Raw genomic sequence first — 24,732 nt, 5'->3', positions numbered from 1 at the left:
CGGGGATCCAGACTCCCCTGCTGGGTGAACTGAAGGCCTCCCCCTGATAAAGACGTCAGGGGCCCTGATAAGCCTTGGGCCCCCCCGGGGGACACTCAGATGGCTTCTTCCTCCTCCAGCCAGGACTATCTCCACTTCCCCTGGTCACTCCCCTGTCTCTCTGTGTTTTGGTCTGTCTCTCTCTCTCTGTCACACACATGCTCTCTCTCACTCTGTCTCTCTCGAACACTCACTCTCTCTCGCTCCATCTCTCTCTCTCACACACACACACACACTCTCTCTCTCTCTCTCTCTCTCTCTCTCTCTCTCTCTCTCTCTCTCTCTCTCACACACACACACACACACACACTCTCTCTCTCTCTCTCTCTCTCTCTCTCTCTCTCTCTCTCCTTTTCTCTCTCTCTCTCTTTCACTTTCATTCTCGCTCTCTATGTCTCTTTCTTGCATACGCTCTTTTTATACTTTATTTACTCTTTTCTAACACTCTCCATTTCTCCAAACCCCCTTTTTGTCTGTCACGTCTTCCTTGTTTGCTTTATGTTTTTGTCATATATGTTGTATTCTCTCTCTCTCCCTCAATCTCTCTCTCTCTCTATCCTTCCCTCCTTGCTCCTGTCCTCCTTTTTATGCTCCTCCAGCTCTGCTGGTTAGTTCTTTCCATTTGTTTTTTAGACATCATCACAATGTCCTCGTATGCTGTGCCGTTTATGTGAAAGTGAAAGCGAAAGCCCATTGGGAAACTCCAACTCCCATTGTCATTGTGACACAGCACTCCACCGCACACAAGTGAACACTGCACACTGCGAAATTGCATTTATGCCTCACCCGTGCAAGGGGGCAGCCCTCAGTGGCGCCCCATGGGGAGCAGTGCGGTGGGACGGTACCATGCTCAGGGTACCTCAGTCATGGAGGAGGATGGGGAAGAGCACTGGTTGAGTACTCCCCCCACCAACCTGGCGGGTCGGGAGTCGAACCGGCAACCTCTGGGATGCAAGTCTGACGCCCTAACCGCTCACCCATGACTGCCCATAATATGCCCCCCTTGATGAGCATGTTTCATAAAGGAAAGTATCCTTCTGAATGGAAAACATTATAAAAAGAAACGACAAACCACAAGGTGTGGAAAGCTGCTTTCATAGTGAAAGACACTCTTGCTCTTGCACGGGGTCTCTGTTCTCAAGTGGCTCTGTTGAAACAGTATCGCTTTCACATATGGCTGGGATAGGATAGGGGCAGGAAGATTGATTTGGTGAAAAAAGAACCGCAAAGTGCACACTTGGTGACTAAGGAGCGGTTGTATTGTGTGTCCCGTGGTGGCGGTGGTGTGTGTGTTTGTGTGTGTGTGTCAGGTGGGGGTATGGTGTTTTTCTGCGGAATGGAGGAGTGTAAAGTGCACACTTGGTGAGTAAGGAACGGTTGTATTGTGTGTCCCGTGGTCGCGCCGGCGGTGGTGTGTTTGGGGGTGTGTATTGTGTGTCCCGTGGTGGCGGTGGTGTGTTTTGGGGGTGTATGGTGTTTTTCCGCGGGATGGAGGAGTTGATGGGGGAGCGGATGTCAGGAAAGTGGGTGTGTAGATTGATTCCTCTCCACTCTGCTCTGTTCCGTCTGGTCTGGTGTGGCTACACACACACACACACACACACACACACACACACACACACACACACACACACACACACACACACACACACACACACACACACACACACACACACACACACACTCACACATCTTACATTCCGAGCAGACTGCCGCTGTCTCTGTCTATGAACAGCTGGTGTGTAACAAGGAGAAACCACACAGTAGCCCACCGTACACACACACACACACACACACACACACACACACACACACACACACACACACACACACACACACACACACACACACACACACACACACACACACACACACACACACACACACTTATACACACACACACACACACACACACACACACACACACACACACACACACACACACACACACACACACACACACACACACACACTTATACACACACACACACACACACACACACACACACACACACACACACACACACACACACACACACACACACACACACACACACACACACACACACACACACAGTAGCTGACCATACAGCAGGCCGACTTTTAATCCCACTCTTCCTACACACATACATACTTAACACAGACACACACACACATGCACTCTCTCTCTCACATACACGCACACACACACGCATGCACACATGCATTCACGCATGCAAGCACACACACACACACACACACACACACACACACACACACACACACACACACACACACACACACACACACACACACACACACACACGCACACGCACACACGCACACACACAGATGCTCCATCTCTGTCACACAGACATAAACACACATGAATGGGAATAAATCACTGTTCCGCTCTCATAGGCAACCATGCACATGAGTACACACACATACACACACACACACACACGCACACACACACACACACACACACACACACACACACACACACACACACACGCACACACACACACACACACACACACACACACACACGTGGACACGTGTACACGTGGACACACATGTACACATGTACACATATTATTCTCCCATAGTAAACCGCCCTGATTTCATGTTGCTGTTCTAAAATGCTACGCTACATTACCCATCTGTGACGGTGTGTAAACTGGGGATACTGGGAGAGAACTGGGGATACTGGGAGGGAGAGCACTGGGGATACTGGGAGAGCTACTGGCTGGACCTCTCACGCTCGGCTGACCATGACTTCCTCCCGCTGGGAAGGTGTTCAGGTCAGGCATCAAGCGGAGAGAAGGGTTAGGAGGGGGCGGGGGGTTTGGGGTGGTAGTTACTGAGAGAAGAGGGTTAGGAGAGGGGAGTTGGTGGTGCTTGCGGTATTTGGTGAGAGAGAGAGGGGTGAGGGGTTGGCTGGCGATGGTGGTGTAGGGGTGGAGGGGGTATGGTGTTAGAAGTTGGGAAGAAAGGGGTGAGGGGGTGGTCAGTGGTGGTAGTGAGTGAAGGGGGTCAGGTTGGGTTTCAGGATGGGGCTCTGGGGCTATCTGGGGTGGGTTTAGAGGAGTGGTGAAAGGAGAAATCTAAGTTTGAATGATAGAGCGATGTAAACAACGCTCTTAACATTTCCCCCAGTTCACAAACTTGACACGGTCCCAGTAACTGAAGATAACTGAAGATATGGAGTTTTCACGTAATGGGAAATGGAACGTTAGCTCCTCAGTAAAGACTACACAGAGGCTTGCGATTCTACACAAGTGAGTTTTGGATGACCTTAAATCAGATTTGTTCCCTTTGATCTCTGAAGTGTTCATAGGGTAGCCCCATTGCATTAGCCGCCCGCTAATCCTTGCTAGTGGTTCGGCCTTTGATCTGATGTGCTTTAACATCTACCCAGACACAACACTGTCCCATGTCTTTACATCCACAAATGAATTAGTGGCTCTTAAAGTCAATTGGGCTGCACCAGAGAGAGCCATATGACTCAAGTCTGGCCAAAAGAAGACATCAGAGGATCAGGAAGCACTTCATTAGTTATCCTGTTGTCAGAGGCGGAACAATTATACACAGGGCCCCAGTGCAAGACAATGAAAAGGGGTCCCTTTATTGCCTAACAAGGTTGCATTAGGGCCCCCACCACCAATACAGGAGGGCCCTGCGCCCCAGCTTGTCCCCAAACCCTACCTCCGCCCCTGCTTGCTGTGCACATTTCATTTTTTCATTTTCGTTTTGTACATGTCAGTTACATTAAAGTAAACTAACAACAGAGACCAGTGATTGGGGTTCCTTCCTCGTGAGCAGGGGGGTGTCAAATGCTTGGATCGAAGTGACAACCATCTGTTGTTCCTTTGTCAGACCATGATAAATGACCTGCACAACACAAGTTCATTCTGAGGTCCCGGCATTGAGCAACCAGCAACAATTTGATATTAATAAATGGACCACTTTTCTTAAGTGCTTTCTCATAAAAACAATTCAGGGCACAGCCATGCTGTAAATCAATGGCCGAAGAATGGCCTTCAAGAAGAAGTTTCTACGTACTACTACATTCTACTACTTATGTCAAATGGTCCCAAAATTGTACTCTTTTATTGTACTTATTGTATTATTGTATTGGGCACTTGACTGCAACGCCGGCGACCCGGATTCGACTCCGGTCTCTCTCTCCCCACTCGTTTCCTGCCTCTCCTCCACTGTCCTGTCTCAAAATAAAGGCTTAAAAGACAAAAAAAAAAAATAATAATCTAACAAAAACGTCTAATGATTCCCATTGTTTCTTGTTACAGACCAGCTGAAGATCACCAACCTGCGTGTGAACTTCACCAAGCTGCACACCCTGGGGGACAACCTGCTGGACTCCCGCGTGGAGATCAAGGAGAAGTACTACTACGCAATATACGAGCTGGTCGTCCGCGGCAACTGCTTCTGCTACGGTCACGCCTCTGAGTGCGCCCCCATCGCTGGGATCAAGGATGACATCGAAGGCATGGTGGGTTTGTGGAGACAGAGACATGTCTATCATTGACTTGTTTGGTGTTGTGGAGGTAGAGTGATTTGGGTGAAAACAGATAACTGGTAATATGATAGGAATATTTTCATATTTTACCCCTAATCTTAGGTGGTACCTTATGTTCCCTGTTTTCTGGCAAAGACATACAATAGTTCTTGGTCCTCCTTCAGAATTGTTCATTAACATCCTGCAAACAAAAGAATCTAAATGTGATCATTGTTGAGCACAGTAGGGTCTAGTGCATACGTAGGGTTGCCAACTATCAATGAAACAAATACAGGACACGTCACTGCTGCGGGGGTCTGGGGGTCCTCCCCCATAAAACATAGTATTTCTTAGATGTAATTTGTTGCATTTTAACATCCTGTGTCCCGTTTCAGCTCAACACAGAACCCTTACTTTTATTTATAAATATGGGCACGATTCCTTCAAGGGACGGTTGGCAACCCTATTACATCATGTTCAGCATTCACGTTGAATTGGACACATTGGTGGTAAATGTTTCTCTTGCGCCCCCAGGTGCACGGGAGGTGTGTGTGCAACCACAACACCAAGGGCCTGAACTGTGAGCAGTGTGATGACTTCCACAACGACCAGCCCTGGAGGCCGGCTGAAGGCCGCAACACCAACGCCTGCAAAAGTAAGAAGACACACAGGGCAGCCGACAGTAGCCTGATTATCATCGACTTTCAAGTCTCTTCGAGACCTGGTCTGACCAAGAGCATAACAATAAGCATTTCCCAAACAGCATTTCCTTAAGTTGTGGTAGGCCACCGCTCATCTGTTTAGAAGGTGCAGGATTCAGTAGAAATTTCTGTATAAAAAGAAGGCAATCCGCACACTTCAGGTCTATTTTTGTGCAAAGAAACTTTACTTGACTTGCAAGTCAAGTAAAGTTTCTTTGCACAAAAATAGACCTGAAGTGTGCGGATTGCCTTCTTTCCAAACAGCATTTCCCAAATGGCCTCCTTTGGTTTGCTAATGATTGTTTGCTTCCCAACAAAGTGGGAGGAGTTCCCGTATTTGAGGGAACTCAGAAAGTACTTGCATTGACTCTTGACCTGACTGGTAGCAACGCTGAAGCTGTTGCGTCACTAGGAGGGCACGGCCTGGCTAAGCCGACAGGAGACAGACGCCCATGAGCCGTAACACTAGAGTGGGATATTTACGCACTTCTTACAGCGCGATATGATATGATGTGACAGTGACAGTAATTTATGACAGCGGCAATGTAAGTTAATAGCTGTTTCTGAATTATTAGTCGTATTCATAGGTTACGTGTGACCCCTGTAGAGATCTCCTTGCCTTCTCAGTGCGCACTTAGTAGACAGCAGGCCTATATAATATTGCCGTGTGTAGCCCCTTAACAGACGCCATCCTGCCACTGGGACTTTGTCACTGAAAAAAACAGTCACTGAAAAAAATGTAACTACCATAGTACTACACCACTATTATAGTGCACAGGGCCTTTAGTAATACATTACGAATTGGTCATTACCATTCTGGTAACAGCTAATTTATAACAGGGGTTCATTCGCTAGTCATTGGTCACATTTACAGATGTGATCCCTCTGTAGGCCTATGTTCATTTCCTGACCAATGATTGCATGATGTGTTCTGTTTCCTTCTCCCAGAATGCAACTGTAATGGCCACTCCTCCGAGTGCCATTTTGACATGGCCGTGTATTTGGCCACGGGCAACGTCAGCGGAGGCGTCTGTGACAACTGCCTGCACAACACCATGGGCCGCAACTGCGAGACCTGCAAACCCTTCTACTACAAGGACCCCACCAAAGATATCAGGCACCCGTCAGTCTGTGTGGGTGAGTGTGCAGTGGACTGGCTATGGGTGAACACCTGCAAAGGAGCTGAGTCTTTCAATACTGAAGTTACAGTAACATGCTATTAACAACCTGAAGTATTTCCTGTTCTGGCCAGTGTAAGAAAAGAGATACTATATACACTATGAATAGCAAATAGGTATGAAAAGTACACACGTCTATGATCATCAGTTGTTGATTGATTTTTGATTTGATTTGATTGTTGATTTTTAGCCAGAGTATGTACTTATTATACCAGTTTAGGGTAAGTATGGCTTAATAAATGAATAGCTCGTAATTATTAGCAAAAAGCAGCCCCTATCTGCCCACATGTTTGCACCCGTCAGTCTGTGTTGGTGAGTGTGTGAGGAAGTGGCCACATGCATAGGTATGCACAGATATGGACCTACCCCTTTGTCCTGCTGGATGAAAAGATGCTCTTTTTTGAAAGATGCTCTATTTTTTAATAACAATGTACTGTGGTCCACATTTTGACAGGCTTCAAAAGCACACTTACAATGATGCCCAGATATAATATGTAGCCTCTATAGCCTAGTAAGGCAGTTGGACATTTTGTATACCCACCAAAATGTCTGTGCACGCCACTGACCGCGGATGAATACGAAATAAAAAACCCACTGGGTTAACTCATGCAAACCCTGTCTGTCATTCCGTTAATTGGATATCAATGCCCTGTGATGAAGGTCATGTCCCAAACATTGTCCCCAACTCCACCGCGTGGGAGCTTTCATCAGTGTGCAAACCAAGACTTGACATTGGCACCTGCCAACCGGCCAAAAATGGTTAAAACTTGGCCTTGGCTAGTAATGACTTAATTCTCACCTGCCATGTTGGCAGGTAACATATTCTTGAGTATCACATATCAGAGTTTATCCTATCATTTGCCCATTTATACTAGTTAGTTATACAGTTTTTAAGCTCAATAAAGATCACTCTATATTATAGAGATACTCAAATCTTTTGATCTAGAATTATTTTCACTATGTTCATTGCATTGCTCTTCTTTCAGCATTCCATTTTCAGAGCTGACGTACATCATGGTAAAGAAAGAATACTGGCAGCTAGTAGAAAGGCTGAATGGCTAGTGACTCAGGGAAACCACTAGCCACAGAGGCCGGTGAGCAAAAAAAAGTTAATGTCAAGCCCTGGTGCAGACCTTCATCTCTTGCTCTCATCTTTACTAGGGCTGGGTAAAATAATCGAGTTAATCGATAATCGATCGAATCGAATCGAAATTCACATAATCGATTCACAGGGCACAAAATCGATTTTTTTGGTTCTTTTTCTTTTTGTTATTTTTGTTTAATTTAGGTCTATGGAAAATACCCAATAGGTATTAGTCAATTAGGCCTAGGCCTACTTATTACAAATTAGCAATCTGTTAACACTGTCAAGCCACAGCCCTTTGACATTTTTATATAAAAATAGGCAACAGCATCTTTTGGGGGAAATCCTGGCACCAAGAAGGGAACGGATTGAATCGATTCGGAATGAATCGAATCAAATTGAATCGTGATTAATCGATTCAAAGCCCTAAGAATCGAAATCGAATCGATACAGGAACATGGCTGCGATACCCAGCCCTCATCGTAACCCTGCGTGGTGTCCCCCTCAGCCTGCGACTGTGACCCCGAGGGCTCTCTAAACGGGGGCATGTGTGACAGCCATGACGACCCGTCCCAGCGCATGGTGGCGGGCCAGTGCACCTGCAAGGAGCACGTGGAGGGCCCGCGCTGCGACAAGTGCAAAATCGGCTACTACGGTCTGAGTGCCGACAACCCACAAGGATGTCAACGTAAGTGACGTAGTTAAATGATCACCTAAGAGAGAACATATTTTATTATTATTATTATAAATGTGAGACATAGTAATATGAAATCATATGAAATCAGCCAAATAAAAGAACCCTATAGAATATTGCATTACATTACATTATATTACACTATGGTCTGAGTGCGGACAACCCACAAGGATGTCAACGTAAGTGCAGAGAGAAATCAATAAAAACGATGCACAATCTGATTGTTTGTTTGATACATGCATGCAAGTTTGCAAAATAAGTTTTTTCTGTGTTACTTTGTTCTTGACTGGCAGAGAGAGTATACATACCATATTATATTACATTAAATTACACTATATTGCATTTGGCAGGTGCTTTATAACCAAAGCGACTTAAAAACGAGGACATAATCATAGCCAACATCACTAGCAGATACGAGGTGCACATGAGATATACAGAACAACAAGTATAGATGCAAAGTAGGGTTAGTTTTTTTTAATAAGTAAAGTAGATTATACACATGCATGCATCATGTCTAGAGTCTGGCCTAGAACTTGGGCAGCTCCAGCATTAGTGTAGTAGATAGTTACGATCATATATCATATTTTCATATGGAATGTGAGGAATTTATTTTGAAATGATTCAAAAAGAAAAGAACCCTGTATAGAGCAGCTCTTCTCCTCCATGGTCAATGCACTGATTCTCAGAACAGCTTGAGCAGCTGAAGCTGACATTTACCCAAAATATCCCGGTTTATGTATAGCACTCATCTCATAGCCCCTGCCCATGTGAATGTGTGAATGTGTGTGTGTGTGTGTGTGTGTGCGTGCGTGCGTGCGTGCGTGCATGTGTGTGAGTGCGTGTGGTGTACATGTACAGTAAGTACAGTGTGTAATATGGTCAATAATACAGTATATGCATATGTGTGTGTGTGTGCCTATAGGGTGCACTTGTGACCCGCGGGGCACCGTGTCGGGGCGGGAGCAGTGTGACCCTGTGAGTGGGGACTGCTTCTGCAAACGCCTGGTCACCGGACGCAGCTGTGACCAGTGTCTGGTAAGAGGACTCATACACACTAAGCCACACATGCAGTACGCATACACATTTTCACTTACACGCACACCCACTCACACACACACTGACGCTCACACATACACGCACAATGACACTCACATACACACAGTGCCTGGTGAGAGGACTCATGAACACAATGACACACATATAGTGGCGCTCACACAAACCGGCATGTAGGCGCGTGTATGCACTCACGCACGCACCACACACACACACACACACACACACACACACACACACACACACACACACACACACACACACACACACACACACACACACACACACACACACACACACACACACACACACTGTGTCCTTGAAATGGAGATTTTACACTTTATTAACAGAGACAGGTTTTACAATGGCGAATGGAGACGTATTATTAAAAAGGACTCCAGTTACACACACACACGTACTCACACACGCACACACACGCGCGCGAGCGTGCGCACGAGTGCACACGCACACACACACATGCACACACACGCGCACACACACACATCATGTGATGGGGATTTTACGTAAAGATTATTAATATACTGAGGGAGCTTTTACAGCCAGTCCATAAGCGGAAGGGGAATACATATTAAAACAACACTCACACACCCACACAGACACTTACACAGATCTACACACACGTCTGTTAAAAGACGTAGATACCGCTCACAGTGGGAGTATCAGATTGGCTCTCCATCCGCATGATGACAAGGTCCTCATTTCCTCACTTGGCTTGGACCCCATGCCCAGGAATGCAAGCTCCTGAGTGGGCCAGGGCGTCTAAATTTAGCCCAGGGATGCGATGCGAGGCCTCTCTCTCTGGTTCGGTATTGGCTTACACCAAGGCTTAAAATGGAGAGCTGCGGAAAGAGACGCTTCCTGGATTTAGACAACTAGCGGGCGTCTCTGAAAGGTGTCGTCAGGTCTGGATTAATAAGGTCCGGGGCCCCTAGGCTACAGGTTGATGTAGGCCCCCACGGAAGGCAAATTTTGTTACAAAATTATGTAGACTGCGTCATAATTGCAACCCAAACTGAGAATTAACATGGTTTAAAAGTTTTCAAGACCACATCTTATTATTGTCACCCCCCCCCCCCTTTTTTTTACCCAATTGGGGGCCCCGTAGCAGGTGAGGCCCCCTAGGCTGTAGCCATATCTAGCCTGTGGGTTAATCCGGCCCTGGGTGTCGCATGTCTGGAGCCTGGACAGCTGACCGAGTCACCTCCACCTCCATTACATTACTGGCCACACAGCTGCTCATAAGCACCGTCTGTATTTATAGGGCACGTATCCAAAGCAAATACCCAGCTATAGCACTGTACTGTAACTGTAATCACTTTAATAACGCAATTATAGTACTTTTGTGTAATCTGCTGAAGAGCGGTTACAATAACAAGCAGATGATTTTGTTTCATAATGTGGCAGGAACATACTGACATTAAGGAACATACTGACATGAAGGAACATACTGACATTAAGGAACATACTGACATGAAGGAACATACTGACATGAAGGAACATACTGACATGAAGGAACATACTGACATGAAGGAACATACTGACATCAAGAGGGGACATTTTGACATGGGGCATGGAAGTAATTTTATTTCAGCAGTGTATTGTGGGATTGTGTAGGTGTGCACTTTAACAGGCCGCAAGACTGTAATGTGTAACAATAATGTGTAACAATGACTCTTCCATGTGTCTCTCTGTCTCTACTCCCCCCCCCTTGTTTGTTTGTTTGTGTGTGTGTGTGTGTGTTTGTTAATGCGTGCATGTGTGCCTGCGTGCGTGCATGTGTTTTCATGTTTCTTCTGTCCTCAGCCGGAGCACTGGGCTCTGAGCCATGACTCTAACGGGTGCCGCGGCTGTGACTGTGACATAGGAGGCGCCACTGACAACCAGTGAGTGATGCTGCTACCATTAGATCATCTTGTAAAGCTAACATGCTACATACTGTATAGCCTCTCGCATCGGCATACTACCGTTAAATGATGTTGTAAAGCCCCCATAGGCTCTTACATCGCTCATAAAGTTCTAAAATGACAACCATGTCAGCATAAAGTGTGGACTATTTATAGATAGATAATCTGACAGCCCCTAAGTAGGATTCTGTATTCAGTTCGGATTCGGCCAAATCTTCAGTAGTGGATTCAGTGTTTGGCAGAACTTTAAAAATCAGGATTTGGTACACCCCCATATCTCCATCCCCATCCACATAGGCCTATATTAAATACTGCATGAAAAGGAGTAATGTACCATTGAATAGAAGATAAAGGTTGTCATCCCGTCTCCCCCCCCCAGGTGTGTCACGGAGACGGGCCAGTGTCGATGCCGCAGCCACATGATTGGCCGTCAGTGTAACCAGGTGGAGCCCGGCTTCTTCTTCATGGCTCTGGACTACTACCTGTACGAGGCGGAGCTGGCCAAGCTGGGACAGGTAACGCTTCTAGTTCAGAGGAGTAGATGTGTGCACATCCCACAGCTGGTAAAAGTTCAGTTTGGCTGGTAGAAAAGACCAACTTACAGTACCAGGCACTTTGACCCATTAGTGAATATTATTAGTGAATTGCACCTTGATGTCTTTTGTTTACTTTTTTTGCTACTTTTTAATGCATTTTCCTCTTCTTTACTCTTTGAAGGACAATGCTATCAGTGTTGCAACTATACACTGTGCCTTACCCTGTTCTTGTTTCAATTGCTCCTTGTAAGTCGCTTTGAACAAAGGCGTCTGCTAAATACTAATGTAATGTAATGTAATGAATACAGTATGTGTTTAGCCAGTAAGATTAACATCTACTAGGCATTTTGACTGGTAAGAGTACGAGGTGAATTTAGAGCCCTGAATATAATGCAATGTAATGCAGGTGTGTGTGTTTGTAGGGCTGTGTGGTGGAGGAGCAGGCGCATCAACTAAGTATAATCTAATGTGTGTGTGTGTGTGTGTGTGTGTGTGTGTGTGTGTGTGTGTGTGTGTGTGTGTGTGTGTGTGTGTGTGTGTGTGTGTGTGTGTGTGTGTGTGTGTGTGTGTGTGTGTGTGTGTGTGTGTGTGTGTGTGTGTGTGTGTGTTTGTGTGTGTGTGTGTGCGTGTGTGTGTTTTTAGGGCTGTGTGGTGGAGGAGCGGGAGCATCAGCAGGGCCGCTCGGCCTCCTGGACGGGCACCGGCTTCGCTCGCGTCCCTGAGGGCAGCCAGCTGGAGTTCGCCATCAACAACATCCCCTACTCCATGGAGTACGACCTGCTGATTCGCTACGAGCTCCAGGTAAAAACGTACCATTATTTTAGTGTTATTTAGGCCAGTAAGAAATGTCCCCTGTTCTAAATCAGCTGTTACCAAAATGGCAATGACCAAGTCGTAATGTATTACTAAAGGCCCTGTGTCATGTCATAGTGGTGTAGTACTTTGGTAGTTCACTTTTCAATGACTAGTACAGCGTTCCATTGGTGGAATACCATTCATTACAGGGCTACCCTGGTTAGTGTTACTGTATCTAGACACAAGTACATCGAGATCAAAGATGAGGCAGATGCCAGCAGGTGAGATGGTCATTCTTGTTTTTTAGGCTTCTAACCTGTCATGCAGTAAAATCAGCCATACAGCATGGTTATATTTAGTTGCTCAGAATAAAAGATTTTAGGGAAGGCAAAAAGAAAGAAAGCGAAAGACACATCACATAGCCTTTTCTACATCATGACTATATCATAACAACATTGCCAAGACAGTGCAGACAGCCTTAAAGGGACACTCCTGCCAATTTCAATGTGCTGTTGTATTGCTCACGCTACCTTTGACTTGTCAGTACCCGGTGACGCCGCATTTTTTGGCTCAGCCCTTTCCGAGATATGAGCTATTCTAATGGGGGCAACTTTTGTTTACATTTCAAAAAAACATTTTTATTTAGTCCCAAAAACATCCAAAAGGTTATGCAACATCAGCAGACAGCTAGCAAACAGCGATACCTTTTGGGAAAATATTTGGAGTAGGCCTATGCTCATTGTTTTAAAAATGTAAACAAATGTTGCCCCCATTAGAATAGCTCATATCTCGGAAAGAGCTGCGGCGTCACCGGGTACTGACAAGTCAAGGGTAGCGTGAGCAATACAACAGCACATTGAAATAGGCAGGAGTTGCCCTTTAAGTAACTGATTAAGACATTGCAACGGTCATTACAATGTTGGTGACAGGCTCGGCACAAAGGGGTAAGGGTAGTTCTTTGGGGGTGGGAGTGGCACACAGATATTGAGAGGAGGTGTAGCTGAGAAATTGAGAAGGTCGCATTGGTCTAATGTACATCTCGTATTTGTTTTGTTTTTGATTTATTGGTTTTGATTCATCTTATTTTGTTGCCCCACTCAGTTGCCGCGTGACTGGGAGGAGGTGCGTGTGACGGTGGTGCGCCCCGGCCCCATCCCCACCAGTAGCCCCTGTGGCAACACCATCCCTGCTGACGACCTGCTCTCAGCATCCCTGCCCGCCGGCTCCAGGTCTGATACAACCCTGTCTACTGTACTGGACATATGTACATCCATTTATGGACAAACCTACACACACACACACACACACACACATGCATACACACACACACACGCACACACACACACACACACACACACACTGGCGTGCACAGACATTTTGGGGGACAGGTCCTGGGGTTTTGGTGGGGGGCATGTGGAACTGGCGGCTGCAATAACGGTTCGGTGATTTTTTTAAAAAAAAATCACATTTTAATGAACATTCCACAGTACGCTAAACAAAACATTTAATTTTTTAAAAAAATGTGGAATATTATGTTGGAAAGTTAAAAATAATTAGATTACCATACCTAGTGCATCATTTACCGCATGGACTAAAAAGTGTACTGTCGCTTTAAATGCGTGTCTCCAGCGCAGTGATCAGGAAGCGATTCATTCTAACATATTCCTTACTTGGAAAACTCTGCATTTCCGGTCATTTTTCCTCCATTAGTACCGATTTTAATTAGTCCATGTGTGTTTCCAAACTGTTAAAACGAATATTAAAATATCTACTTTGGGTCGGAGGTTTTATCCGTGTAGGCTACACTTTTCTGGAGGTGTCAAGCACAATCCTCTATAGCCTACCTGTTTCCCCCCACATAAGACATTGCTGTGTGCACCCTGCTTTGATTGCTGTGCTGTGCAGAAGGCTATAAGTGGCAGATTTGCTGGAATTTACGCACAACCTTTTTTTCTCCCTGGCCGTGACCGCTGTTCTGTTCCATGCCGTCTGTCACAAATGTGATTTGGTGTGTTGCATAGTTCATCAGGAGGCCAACGTTTCCCAAACATACATGAATCCTCTTGCTGTTTCCCAAACATTCTGTTAATCTTTAGACCTGAAACTGTTTGAGCAACTTCTGGATTCATTAAGCTAATATAATGTTTTTTGCAATCATGTTACACGTGTTAATTGTTGACATTGGCTACCTCTTCTGCGGTAGATTTGATAGGGCCTAAATGCACAATTTGCAAAGTCTCATTATGAAAGCCAGGGCTCTCTTTAGATCACTTCCAAAGTCACACGCAACTTTCAACATCATAAATAGGCTATTGACTGTTACCTGGCTGGAGGGGAGAACGGCATGTGGGGCTGCCCGCCACACTGCTGCCTGCGCAACGCGCTTCCGAATCTGTCAGTTCAAGCGCGCTCACGTTGACAAAGGGAGAGATGTGTGCATTTTGGGGCATTATTATCACGCGATTTTAATTGACAATTATGTCTAAATGATGATGGGAACATCGAATACAGCGTTAACCCTACATTTAAGGAATAAAATAATTAAAAATAAAAATAAAAACCGAACTTTCAAAAGGGCACTTTTGTCTGTTAAAGGCAACTTGGTGTTGCCCAAGCAACACCACGTGTCTATCTGTGCACGCCTATGCATACAAACACACACACACACACACACACACACACACACACACACACACACACACACACACACACACACACACACACACACACACACACACACACACACACACACACACACACACATACGTACAGGTTTTACAGTCAATCCATTTTGGATTGCATACCTCTTCAGACTCAACTGTCTCTTTTCCTGCATGTCGTTTCTGTCCTCGTCTCTCAGGTTTCTGGTCCTGTCGCAGCCCATTTGTCTTGAGAAAGGAGTGAGCTACACCCTCCGACTGGAGTTCGTCCGCTACGCTGACCGCAACAGCATCTCCAGTGTAGCTAACCCGACCATACTTGTCGATTCAGTGAGTGGCACCCCATTGTTCTCCAGACTGATGTTATTTTCTTGCAAATTCATGCAGCATACTGTAGATTTTATTTTTTCCTCTGAAGCAGCCAAGAGAATCAAACACATTTCGCTTGTTGATGTTGATATTCTACTGTACTGTAATGTTAAAGGAAGTAGCTCTTGGAACCAGAAAAGAAAATCATTGTTTGCAAACAGATAACAGGACGTTTTTTGGCCTTTCCTGCCTCAATTCTTCCTCTTTCTTAGATTTGTCTTATCTGTTTTTCCCGTCTATTCATCCGTAGATTGCACTGCTCCCTCGCTACTCGTCGATGGAGATGTTTATCGCTGGCGACCCAGCCTCCATCGCCAGGAAGCAGAGCTATGAGCGATACCGTTGCCATGATACCGCTAAAGGCGTGTCTAGGCCCCAGATCAGCGACGTGTGCGCAAAACTCATCACCAGCATGTCCGCCATCATCAACGAAGGAGCCCTGCGTAAGTTATGGTGTTGAAGGTGCACTGTGTAATACAGGGGTTCCCAACCTTTTTCAACTTGGGGCCCACTCAAAATTGACAAAAATGTTCAGGGCCCACCTCTGACCCAATTAAGAATAAAACTCAAATAAATCAACAGCAGCACACTCCGAAATATGATTATTATTTTTTGAAAATGATTTCAAGGCCCACTTGGAATACCTTCAGGGCCCAACAGTGGGCCCCGGCCCATAGGCTGGGAACCACTGGTATAATATTTCATTAGCTGTGAAGAGTAGTCAGGGTAGAGGGAATTTAGGGGGAATATAGTAAACAAGAAGATGAAGGGAAAGAGGAGGTAGACATGAGTGTACCAAATTTCAAGTTTGATCAGAGTTTGCTCCCTATACGTGATCTGCAACTGAAAATATTTAACTCATCTGAAACCTGTAATTCCTCCCAAAGAAAACTCTACTAAATCCACTCTTTGGAATACATCTTCATTCTCTGTTTCGTATGAAACACTTTGTAGTTTTTTGTGTGTAATTTTGTGGTTCTGTATATCTTAAGTCTTTCTTTCTTGGTTACCTGGCAGCATGCCAGTGCGACCCTCAGGGCTCCGTCAGCTCTCAGTGTGACACGCGCGGAGGTCAGTGCCGCTGCCGGCCCAACGTGATTGGACGCCGCTGTGACCAGTGTGCCCCCGGCACCTACGGATTCGGACCCTCGGGCTGCAAAGGTGGATATACAGTACGACAGAGTACTGAACTCCTATTGGCTAGCTAGTTTAGTATGTCAGATTCAGATTACTGAGGTAGGGGCTAATTATTGGTAAGCATATTTAGTACATGTCATCCATGTACTGCCTGTGTGTGTGTGTGTGTGTGTGTGTGTGTGTGTGTGTGTGTGTGTGTGTGTGTGTGTGTGTGTGTGTGTAATCTAAATGTACGTTATATTTTTATTTGAAGCAGAAAAAAATTGAAAATGATAACTGTGTGATAACTGTGTGTACTCTGAGTGACTAAACCTTTTTGGGTTTTCAGTGCTTTTCATTAGAATGATAATTCTATGCAATCAGTGAGCACTGATAGTATAGAAGGAGCACTTCTCCTGTAACTCACACCTCTCCTCTGTCCCTCCCTCTCTCCTTCCCTCTACCCACTCCCTCTCTTTCTCCCTCTACCCCCTCTCCCTCCCTCTCTCCCTCCCTCTACCCCCTCTCCCTCCCTCTCTCCCTCTACCCACTCCCTCTCTTTCTCCCTCTACCCCCTCTCCCTCCCTCTCTCCCTCTACCCCCTCCTTCTCTCTCTCCCTCCCTTGTTTCCTACAGTGTGTGAGTGCAGTGCCGAGGGCTCCCAGACGCGTTTCTGTGACCGCATCACGGGCAAGTGCTCGTGCCGCTCAGGTGCCTTCGGTCCGCGCTGCGACGGCTGCCAGCCGGGCCACTGGGGCTTCCCCAACTGCAAGCCCTGCCAGTGCAACGGCCTGGCGGACCAGTGCCACCAGAAGACCGGAGCATGCCTCAACTGCAGGGCCAACGCCGCCGGGCATTTCTGCGACAAGTAAGGAGGGGAAGGGGGAGTAGTTAGGTACAGAGGAGTAGATGTGTGCACATTCCACTGGATGGGCCAGGTGCAGGACAATGAGAGTAAATCAAAGTGAAAAAGAAATAAAGACTTTATTTCTTTTTCACTTTGGAGTAGTTAGGTAGCCAGGCCATGCCCTCCTAGTGATGCAACAGCTTCAGCAGAGATATTCTAGACAGAGATAAGTCATTCTAGTTAATTTCTGGTATCCACATTCTGTCAGGTGAACGCCCCTTTAGGAGACCTTCGGTTAGGAGATCTTCGGAGTCGTGAGGTTGAGAATAAATGGAGTCCCATTAGCACTGTAGATGGCAGTAGCGCACTTTTCGTGCAAACACCTCAAAAATAGAAGAAGAAGGTGGGGACAACGCCCCCTTAGGAGACCCAACTTGAGCACACACTTTTGCATTGGGTGGGCGGGTTTCGAAGCCTCTTTATTACTCCACCCTCTTTGGCTTCAGCGTTGCTGCCAGTCAGGTCAAGAGCAGTTCAAGTACTTTCTGAGTTCCCGCAAATACGGGAACTTCTCCCACTTTGTTGGGAAGCAAACAATCATTAGCAAACCAAGGGAAGCCGTTTGGGAAATGCCGTTTGGGAAATCAATGAACAAAATTCAAAAGACACCGCACACTGCTTACTTTTCATCACTTTATTTTTCGGAGCGAACTCCGAAAAATAAAGTGAAGAAAAGTAAGCAGTGTGCGGTGTCTTTTGAATTTTGTTCATTGATTCACCTTCTCCTGCTTCACATCTGCACCTGCATTACTGAGGGCTTGAACTTTGGCCATTTGGGAAATGTTAATTGTTATGCTCTTGGTCAGACCAAGTCTCGAAGAGATTTGAAAGTCGATGATAATCAGGCTAGTAGTTAGGCACCACTGAGACAAGTTTGGACACCGGCCGCCGTGGTCTAGTGGTTAAGGAGATGGACTTTAGATAAGAGGGTTGCAGGTTCGAAACCCACCCTTCCACTCCCTATGTCTCTCCATGGTTTAACTATTCAATAGGTGTTTTTAGTAATGACGTCATGTACATGGTTATAGGGCCACTGCCTGTTGATTACAATTCAAGTTTATTTTGCCAGAGCCACTCCATAAAATCCAATGTTGAATTACAGCGGAATTTTGAATGTTAACTACATAGTACGAAGAGCGGGCAGAGTACAGGGGACTGCGAAATTTTTGAATTGTTCGAAAGGTGGATCAGCTTTTTCTCTCTGAACTAGGGATGCAAATTATCGATTAATTCATTAATCGTTAGTTGATTGCCTTATCGATTGACTTGATAAGCGGCGTTTCCCCCGAAATCTCCAAGTTTCTAAAAAAAAAAAAAAAAAGGTAAAATCTAAAAATTTAAATAAAAAATTGAGATAAAATGCTACATTTAAATTCATTCTATTTAAATTCTTTAATTCTAAATGTTCCCACTCTTCAAACCCCTCTTCACACACACTCTTTACTTGTCCATTTCACCTGGGTGTTTTTCCCGTTGAATTGTCGATTATTTGTGATTAATGCTTTTTAATCGATTAATGCATTCATCGATTAAAGTCGATTAATCGATTAATCATTTGCATCCCTACTCTGAACGCAAACATCACCACCTATGTTAAAGATACAGATGCTACAGTACAAACCTTTTGGGGCTGTGTTCGTGCCTCAGACCTCTTTACATTTAGTGTACAGGATGTCTGTCTTTCCCCTTCCTGTTGCCTCTCCATGTCTGGAAAGGTAATATCTACTGTGCGGTGCCCTGGCGTGTCCAGACTCAAATCCACTTTAGTGAGCTGTACAGGCTCTGACATCATGGCCACTCCATTGGGGATAGTTTCCAGTCACTGCATCCTAATGAGAGTGGACTGGCTTCATTTGCAAACCACAGACTCCTGTGGGATCACAGCTAGACTTCCTGCTATGCCACCAGACCCATGCAAACCATGCTGATTAGGAATTTCTTGTTTTTTCAAACCACAATGTCTGGTCGTTAGACAGCAAGAAAGTATTTGTCTGATGCAAACCATGTAGATTAGGATTTCTTTTTTTTTCACACCAAATTTCCTGGTAGTTAGAAAGCAAGAAAGTATTTGCCCCTTGTTGAACAATACTACATTTGCTGTTCTATATATTGCTGTGTTTCTTATTGTGTTGATTAAATTAGAGATTTTTTGTTTCTGTCTGTATTGTCTTGTTATTGCAATTAATACAGACAAGTTTAATTTAAATTTCAGTATCACATAAAGACTTGCCAAATTCATTTCATGAAAACTATCCTCCACTGCAATTCCTCTGGAAAAAAAATGAGTTGTCTAATGTAGGGAGACAAAAGTAGGCTGAAGTTGGCTCAACAGTAATGTTTTTTTCTTTTTACTCTTTTTCATATGCATGGCATAGCTTTCCACAAATTGTGTTGTTTCATGTAACTCATCCAATTCCTCCTTCAGATGTGACAATGGTTACTATGGTAACCCCTTACTGGGCGCTGGTAGCCAGTGCCGCCCCTGCCCTTGTCCGGAGGGACCCGGCGGCAGCCGCCATTTTGCAGCTTCCTGCCACCAGGACCCGCGCAGCAGACAGGTGGTCTGCAACTGCAATCAGGGATTCACTGGTGAGTTCACCAACACGCTGGGATGTGGTGTTTCCTCTATGTTCAGAACGTTTCCCAACACAGGGTTGTGTTTCTCGAAAGCATAGTTGTTATCCAGTTAGCAACTTGGGTAGTTGTCAATGGGAAACAACAAAGTAGCAATCGTATTGAGCAACTATGGTTTTGAGAAATACACCTCTGAGCTGTATAAAGTGCCTAGAAGTAGAAGTACTCTTGTATTACAACACTCGTAGTATGGAATTACAAAGTTGAAACCGTGTAATATCATACCCCTGGTGTTGGAATGTTTTGTAAGAGTGCTTTTACTTCTACTTTATACAACTCTGCGTAACTAGACTTTGGATCGGTGAGGAGATGAAATGCATGTGTTATGTGAAGGCATGTATGATACCTACCCCAAGTACATAATATCCATGGAGTTGATGATGGATGTCTGCCTGAAAGGTGTTAAAGGAGATTTTCAGCACTGATGACTAATTGTGTGTCATGCGTACTGTACGTGGCTCAGAGTTCAGTTCCACAGGTACATGGAGAAGACTTCATATCGTCAAGTCTCATAGTTCATTCATTAACAATCAGTTCTTGTGTATTGAATGGTTATGAAGTGCTGATGGTTGTCGTCTCCCCCCTGTGTCCTTCCTCCCTCCTTGACAACTGGATTGTAGGTATTGTTAAGCGCTCTGAAGGATCCCTCCTCAAGCGTGAGTAACGGTGAACTACTATAGACCCCCAACTCCCATCAACCCCCTCTGGTAACACTCTAGAATAACTACCTATACACAGCTTTATAAACATTTTATAAATAATGAACTAATTATCAACAACATGTTTACAAATGTTTATAAATTGACAAGAAATACTATGTTAACACAGCAGACACAGCACAGTCTCAGTCTCAGTCTTGGAAGTTTCTCCTCCTAAGACCAGAAGGCATGAAACCACGTAAAACTCACACAGTGGAAGTTGATTCACACTCCACTGTGCAGTCGTAGTTTGGTTCTTACTCATTTACAAACATTTGTAAATGCTTTGTTAAAGTGGTAGTTCGCTATTTTAGACATTAAGCCTTGTTTGTGTGACTTCTGGGGTGAAGTAGAGATGTTCTCATCACAATTTTGACATTTGGTGCTGAACGGAGCATTTGGGTATTCAAGACTGCAGCCCCCCCCACCTTTACATTGACTCCAATGAAGCACTCAAGCAATCGATCATAAAATGGCATTAAACTTTCGTTTGCAGAGACATGAAACTCACCGAGTGGTCAGAGGTGGGCAGCGATACGTTGGCTCGAAAATCACCGCGAAATACGCTTCCAGAGAAGATATATTCATTATTGTCCGTCTTCATTGATTGTATTGGTTTGACTAGTATTACTCCGCGCGACCGGAAATGGGGGTGCGTTTGTTTACGTTACTATCTATGGTTTGTATGCAAGCTGTAGTTTTTGTAGTCAGCCCCGCTCAAAGATAGCCGTTCTACCTCACTCCTTGATGTCTACATAAACAACACACTATCGCTACCTACTGGCTGGATGTCTACTGCTATTCAACGGCGTCTGGGGAAAAATAGGTCCGCCAAATGCTAAACAACAGTTAGAAGGCATATTTCGCTGCAATTTTCGGGTCAATTTATCGCTGTCTACCACTGACCACACGGTGAGTTCCATGTCTTCTCAAACAAAAGTTTAATGCCATTTTATAATCGATTGCTTGAGTGCTCTATTGGAGTCAATGAAAAGGTGGGGGGGCTGCAGTCTTGGATACCCAAATGCTCCGTTCAGCACCAAATGTCAAAATTGTGATGAGAACATCTCTACTTCACCCCAGTAGTGACACAAACAGGGCTTCATGTCTAAAATAGCGAACTACCACTTTAAATGTCAATTGTTATTAAGTGTTTATAAAGCTTTTTGGGTAGTTATTCTAAAGTGTTAGCCCCACTTCTTTCTCCTCAAGCCCTTCCCAACTCCCTCCCCTTATCCTCATCCTTTACCCAAGCATGGCTTCAGCCACCCCACCCCACTACACCAACCAACCAACCAAACGACCCTTCCAAAGGTGCTGCCTCACTGCCCCAGCTTACTACTCTACCTGTTCCCATTCACAATACCTCACGTCACGTCTGGATACGAGTATACTGTAAAACATGCCAAGCCAGTTAAACGTAAAAAGCTAAGTTGCCCTGCTGACGTAAGTTTGTAAGTTGGCTTAACTCAGTGGTTCTCAAACTTTTCCCATGATTCCCCCCTTCGGAGGGTCTGGATGCTTCTGAGCCCCCCCAGCAGTACTTGCGCCCCACTTTGAGAAACACTGGCTTAACTCAATTCGAGGCTTTTTCAAGTTGAGTTAGCTTGCAAGCTTAACAGCAGCAAGGCAACTTACTTTTTTACGTTTAACTGGCTGCAATGTTTTACAGTGTATATGTGCCGTGTGACTCACTGGTTCTAACTAGGCCATTCCACAGAACACTGTGCTCAGCACCTGTTGTACTGTATGAGTCCTCTGCATCCAAGACTGCTTGGAGATGGGAGCTGTACTTCAACACACTGTAAGGAAAAGTGGATGAGTGTTTTGGACACTACAGTTTACAATCCAATTCAATATTCATTCTGGAGGTCTGCATGTCATGTATATTCAGGTGTTCTGCTATTCTGCATTCCACTACAGCGTGCACAGCAGTAGTGCAGTAGATTGGACACGCACATTAGGTTCACTAGTGAGCTGACACATTGCTCTCAAAACATTTGTTGCTGTCCATGGATTTTTTTTGTTTTGCGCAGCGATGGATGCCAACTCTTGTCTACACTGATACTGCTGCTCACTGGAATCACTGCTGCAGGCAACAACCATGCTGCTACTTTAAACATAGGAATGCCCCCTTACCGATACAGGGCCTGACACTTGCTCATTATAGAAAAAGGAGAGGCTGGAGCACACTGCTGCTTAGTTTTCAAGACTTTATTCTGTGCACACACCCGACCTACATTTCGGGGGTTGCCACACCTTCTTCCTGACTCTGAAGAAGGTGTGGCAACACCGAAACGTTAGTCGGGTGTGTGCACAGAATAAAGTCTTGAAAAGTAAGCTGCAGTGTGCTCCAGCCTCTCCTTTCCAGCGATGTCTGTCCCACTGTGATGCACCTGCAAGCTGAGGGATGATGCGCAGAGTCCCAATTCTATTTGCTCATTATACTCATACTCGTACTCGTCGAACACCTGCCAATTCCAGGCACCAACACTACTATTACACAACGCAACAAGACAAGGTATCGGTTCTTGGTATCAACATGTGCAGAAATGAATGGACTCGTACTTGTATCGTTTTTTTTTTTTTAAAGTGGCATCGTGCATCCCTAGCTGTCTCCCTATCTCCATGCGGCTGCTCAGTCTGCCTTTGATGGTCGGCCATCTCAAGATTACATTCACAACATCAGGCAGTCCTCCATTCCTGCCAAGTGCCCAACTCAAAAAGAATGCCCCCCCCCCCCTTTCCTTTCCTGGAGAGAATCTCTATGTGGACAGTGCACTGTGCCAAGGCAGGAATTAAAGGGGGAAGGATTAGTTTAATTGCATGTTTTCAGTGTTTCAGTGGCTTTATAATATATTGACATATGAAGGGAATACTCACTCTCCGGTTTGAGGCTAGTGTGTAAACAGTGTTTTGGTAGGTCATGGCCTCATGGGGAATTTACTCGCAGTGTCCACATGATTGGTCGTAATGTTTGCAATATACGGTGGACTCAGACGATGATACCTTTCTGCCATTCATTATCAGCAGGAAAAATGTGATTCAATTTACTCAAAAATGATTGTTGTACAAACTGTGTTCACGTAATTCAAGATCAAAAACTATAATATACTGTATAGGTGAGATCTATAATTCTATCAAACATTTGATATTCTATATTAGAGATGTACAGGATCCAAGATCCGGTTCCGGATCTGGCAGGATAATAGGGTTTTTTAGACTATCCGGATCCGGCAGGATCTTAAGCAGTGGATCCGGTATCCGGCAGTTACCTAAAAATCAGGATCTGGGGCATCTTTACTTTTTACGTAGCCTAGGCTTTTCAGTCAGTCTTTCACAACCCCAATCGCTGCATGTAGTGAAAGCCCTTTGGAAGCGGCCGTTGAAGGCAGTGTGGCAGTAAGCCAATGAGTCTTAAAAATAGTTTGCGCCAACGTAATAAAAAGGGCCCACGTGTGCGAGTTGGCTATGTGTTTCAACCCTTTCGTAGGATCTGGTATCCGGTTCCGGATCCGGCAGGATCTTAAGCAGTGGATCCGGTATCCGGCAGGATCCTAAAAATCAGGATCCGGTGCATCTCTATTCTATATAGATATTCTATCTAACAAGTACTATTGTTACAATAGATCTCAATGCATTTCTAATTTGTTTTAACTAACGACAGAAAATGCACAACACATAGCATGACAAAAAAAAGTCAAACAAGTAGACACTTTCCCATACCCGAGCCACAGAGCCAGTAGTTGCTGTCGGCTCTGACATGTTTCTCTCTGCTCTATGGCCAGTGAGGAATGTGGTTAAGAGGACCAGCAGGGTTCAAAACAGCAGCAGCTGCAGGA

General features: G+C 45.1%; 1 protein-coding gene across 1 annotated transcript in view; it reads left to right on the top strand.

Annotated features, from left to right (window-relative positions):
- Positions 1–24,732, top strand: part of lamb2 (laminin, beta 2 (laminin S)) — a 94,945-nt gene that overhangs the window by 54,263 nt on the left and 15,950 nt on the right. The window contains exons 8-22 of the mRNA XM_063207952.1: positions 4,332–4,534; positions 5,075–5,195; positions 6,190–6,378; positions 8,012–8,191; positions 9,120–9,232; positions 11,075–11,154; positions 11,555–11,690; positions 12,354–12,512; positions 13,608–13,735; positions 15,367–15,496; positions 15,786–15,978; positions 16,553–16,696; positions 17,288–17,519; positions 19,984–20,147; positions 20,813–20,848. Coding sequence (XP_063064022.1) covers positions 4,332–4,534; positions 5,075–5,195; positions 6,190–6,378; positions 8,012–8,191; positions 9,120–9,232; positions 11,075–11,154; positions 11,555–11,690; positions 12,354–12,512; positions 13,608–13,735; positions 15,367–15,496; positions 15,786–15,978; positions 16,553–16,696; positions 17,288–17,519; positions 19,984–20,147; positions 20,813–20,848 — 2,208 coding nt within the window. The remainder of the gene's footprint in view (positions 1–4,331; positions 4,535–5,074; positions 5,196–6,189; positions 6,379–8,011; positions 8,192–9,119; positions 9,233–11,074; positions 11,155–11,554; positions 11,691–12,353; positions 12,513–13,607; positions 13,736–15,366; positions 15,497–15,785; positions 15,979–16,552; positions 16,697–17,287; positions 17,520–19,983; positions 20,148–20,812; positions 20,849–24,732) is intronic.

Source organism: Engraulis encrasicolus, chromosome 10 (genome assembly GCF_034702125.1).
Source record: "Engraulis encrasicolus isolate BLACKSEA-1 chromosome 10, IST_EnEncr_1.0, whole genome shotgun sequence".
Taxonomy (NCBI): Eukaryota; Metazoa; Chordata; class Actinopteri; order Clupeiformes; family Engraulidae; genus Engraulis; species Engraulis encrasicolus.
Note: the sequence above shows the minus strand (reverse complement) of the source record. Positions and strands in the feature narration are given on the sequence as shown.